The sequence below is a fragment of the Physeter macrocephalus genome, chromosome 9 (assembly GCF_002837175.3).
Source record: "Physeter macrocephalus isolate SW-GA chromosome 9, ASM283717v5, whole genome shotgun sequence".
NCBI lineage: Eukaryota > Metazoa > Chordata > Mammalia > Artiodactyla > Physeteridae > Physeter > Physeter macrocephalus.
In genome coordinates, this window is record NC_041222.1 from 106,655,430 (window position 1) to 106,658,842 (window position 3,413).

The 3,413-nt window shown below is 55.5% G+C and overlaps 1 protein-coding gene across 1 annotated transcript in view; it reads left to right on the top strand.

Moving 5' to 3' along the window:
• Nucleotides 1-3,413, top strand: part of SH3RF1 (SH3 domain containing ring finger 1) — a 160,016-nt gene that overhangs the window by 147,821 nt on the left and 8,782 nt on the right. Inside the window, exon 11 of the mRNA XM_024130787.3 lies at nt 2,136-2,425. Coding sequence (XP_023986555.1) covers nt 2,136-2,425 — 290 coding nt within the window. The remainder of the gene's footprint in view (nt 1-2,135; nt 2,426-3,413) is intronic.

Below are 3,413 nucleotides of genomic sequence, written 5' to 3' on the forward strand. Positions count from 1 at the left end.
CCCCCTCCCCTCCCCACACATCCCCTGGAAGTCACTGGAGCTGCACTTCATGTGTGTGACCCTTTAGAGGAACAAAGTCATCTTTCTTCTTAATCACTTTCGAGGCTGTTCCCCTAGAGGCATCCAGTTAACTGTTTTCCTGGCATCTGGACCGAGCTTTTAGGAAGAGTCTTTAGCGGTGGTTTCCTGAGACTGAGTTTATCACCGGACTGTGTTTTCCGTAGACCTGTGGGGCCCCGGGGCTCTCGTGTGCCTCCTGAGACCCCAGCGGGAGCCGCTGAGGCCCTGCAAGGCTGGGCGTTCTTCCCAGCTCACGTGTCAGCCCCGAGACCCCAGGCTCCCTCCGAGGAGGGGCAGATGTGCCAGCAGGTGTGTCCTTCCCCCTCACAGGCCGCCGTGTAGATGGAATCACCAGTGCCCTGTGGAGAGCAGACTGTCCTCTCCTCCTTCCTCAGCCCTGGGTCCGGCCAGCTTGCTTCCCATCCCCCGTCCTCTGCCAGCTCATCCGCGTCCTGCTCTCGGCACTGGCGCCGTAGGACATGCAGGCTCGGGTACCTGGCCAGGGATGTGGGACCGTTCACTGCAGTGCACACGTGGCCCTACGGAAGGTGAAGGGGTGAAGCAGAAGCCAGAGAGGTGTGGCTGAGGCCCGGCCTGACTAAAGATGCAAGAGAACCTTCCTCAGGAGAGAGGGGAAGGGGTGGGGGGCTGATGCGCCAGCTCTGCAGCCTGAGCCCCCGACAAACAGAAATGGTCCAGCACAGCCCTCCCCTCCCCCCTTCATTCCTGCCCCGGGGGTTACAGGTGCTGTGGGCAGCCATAGCTAAATGGGGCCTGGGGGTGCAGAGCCCCTGGGATGCTTGTTCATCTGACACATGATTACGTTTGTTTCTTCCTCTTTCTGCCAGCCTGCCTCTAATGAAACTGTGTTATTATGCCTCCCCCAAGGGACTTTTACTGAGTCTGAACTAACTCAATATTCAGGAAAAATTCCTCAGTGTTCTTTCTCCTTAAGGGCCCCTCATAATTCTGCTTCCCTGTTAGTAGACCTTAATAATCCCAGTTTGCCTAGAGAGTGTTCTAAAGAATTATTTCTCTGAAGTGTTTTATTCTCAGGCCATATTTTGAGTCAGAGGACCTGATGATGTAGTTGACATCTTAGTAAAACAATTTAAAGTGATGATTGTTAACGAATGCTTGGGCATCAGAAGGGCACTGACACTTGGGGTCTGGGCACGGAGGAGAGCCAGCCCTCTATCTGGTTTCCTAGCAGAGTAAAGACCAAAAGCGTCAAGAGAGACCAAGAGCCACGAGATGGCTTCTGTGAGATGGCTAGGAAAAATTCTTATTTGTATGCTTACTTGCCAGAAAGAGACATAAAAATGTTTTTTTATTATACTGAAGCTTGTTTTTCTAATTTTGTGGAGTTGTTTTTGGCTTTTTAATCAAGGAAGTACTTGCACAGTAGAAATGGTTTGACTTCTGTTATTATTGGTTTGTTTAATTTCATCAAGGTGGTGACAAGTGAACGCTTTGATCAAAACGTCACCCATCCCCTCCATGGACTTCCCTGGCGGCCCAGTGGCTAAGACTCCGCGCTTCCACTGTAGGGGGCGCAAGTTCGATCCCTAGTTGGGGAACTAAGATCCCGCAGGCTGCGCGGCAGGGACAAAAAAACAAAAAGACATCACCCCTGTAAATGATAAGCGTCAGGTCTGTGGCTGTAGAAATGGGAACAGGTTTATGCTAATTCAGCACACAAGAATTAGAGCTAGGGTAGGCAGAATTTCAGGAAATTAAAGCCATAATCTGAAATTTCCATTTTGTCCTCAAGTGCTACTTTCGGCCTTCACCAAGCCTGAGAAGCGAATAGGTGGGGTTTGGGTTTCACCTCACTTTTCTCTGCTTGTCTTACCTCCTCCGTGGAGGATGCTGACGAGCAGTGGGACGTCCAGAACTAGGGAAGCTGCGCCGGCAGGTGCGGGGGAGGCCAAGGGCAGGTGAACACGCGGCCCCCGGGGTCCGGGCCGGGAGTCCCCAGACCCCCACAGGCGCCCTCGAAAGCTCACATCAGAACTTGAAACTGCAGCAACGGAGCCTTGCCTTCGACTCTCGTGCTTTTTTCTTTTTTCTAGAAAGAGAGAAAGGGGCTGTTGAAGCTGCTCTCCGGGGCCTCCGCCAAGCGCAAGCCGCGGGGCTCGCCGCCGGCCTCGCCCACCCTGGACGTCGAGCCGGGGGCGGAGCTGCTGCCCGGGGCCCCCGGCGCCCCCTGCGCCTGCCCCGGGCCCTGTGATGCCGACGCCCCGGCCCCCGGCCCGCAGCGCCGGACCTGCTCCCTGGACTCGGCCCCGGTGGCGCCACCGCCGCGGCAGCCCTGCTCGTCCCTCCCGGCGGCCGGTGACGCGAGGCCTGCGGTCTGTGAAAGGTGAGTCCACGGTCGCGGCCGCCGGGGGGCCGGCAGGTCTGCGGCGTCCGAGGGCCCGCACGTCTCCTTCACTGGGTCCGTGGTGGCGGCCAGCCTGGCCCCTGGCTCCCCTGGGGTGACGGGCTCCCCTCTGCCGTTCGCTCCGTGTTCTCGCCCCGCGGGGCTGTGACCCCCTTTCCGTCCGTGTCTCCAGCGCTGTCCCCGACGGGGCTGTGGGTCACCGCCGCCCTGGCCCCGCTCCTTCTTGTCCTCGCTCAGGGCCAGCCCTGCGCCCTCGTTTCACGTTTGGCGTTTTCATCAGAGGTTCACGTCACGACCTGCTAGTTGTGAAGCACCTGGAGGATCTGCTCACTCACAGTCCTCTTTGGATTCTTCCTGAGCCAGAGGGCGGCCGAGTTCTCCCGGCCTGACCCCCTCCTGAGCCGCTGCCTGGGTTCCGATACCCGTTCCGTGACTGTGGCCCTGAGTCACCGTAATTTACACACGGGAGCCAACCTGTCTGATTCCGCTGCTGGGGCTCTTAGGAGCACGTTAGGAGAGAAAATCTACTAAATAAGACAAAACCTACTAGGCTCGTATGAATTAGAAACACGGCACAGTTCGTTGCCCGGGAAGACACCATGAAGTACGCTACAAATAGGGGACTGTTTTCCCATGATGCAAAAATATATAGATACGTGCTTTAAAAGGTGCCGTCTGTCTCTGTAAGCTTTATTCCCTCTGTCTCTGCGTCTCATAAATAAAGCAGATTTCTAGTTTGTGGAGGTGTTGCCTTTGGGGCAGCATTTTCTGTTACTCATTCAGAAACTACTATGAAGTGTTATACTTTCAAATGACTTAAATTCACCTTAACTCTGTATTTCAGATGAACACTTGTACCCACCAAAATCTGAGGCTTTCATTCAGACGACTTGGGGGGGGGCATACTTTATTACTCAAAAATAACCTGGCGGATTTCCCAGGTGGCGCAGTGGTTGAGAGTCCTCCT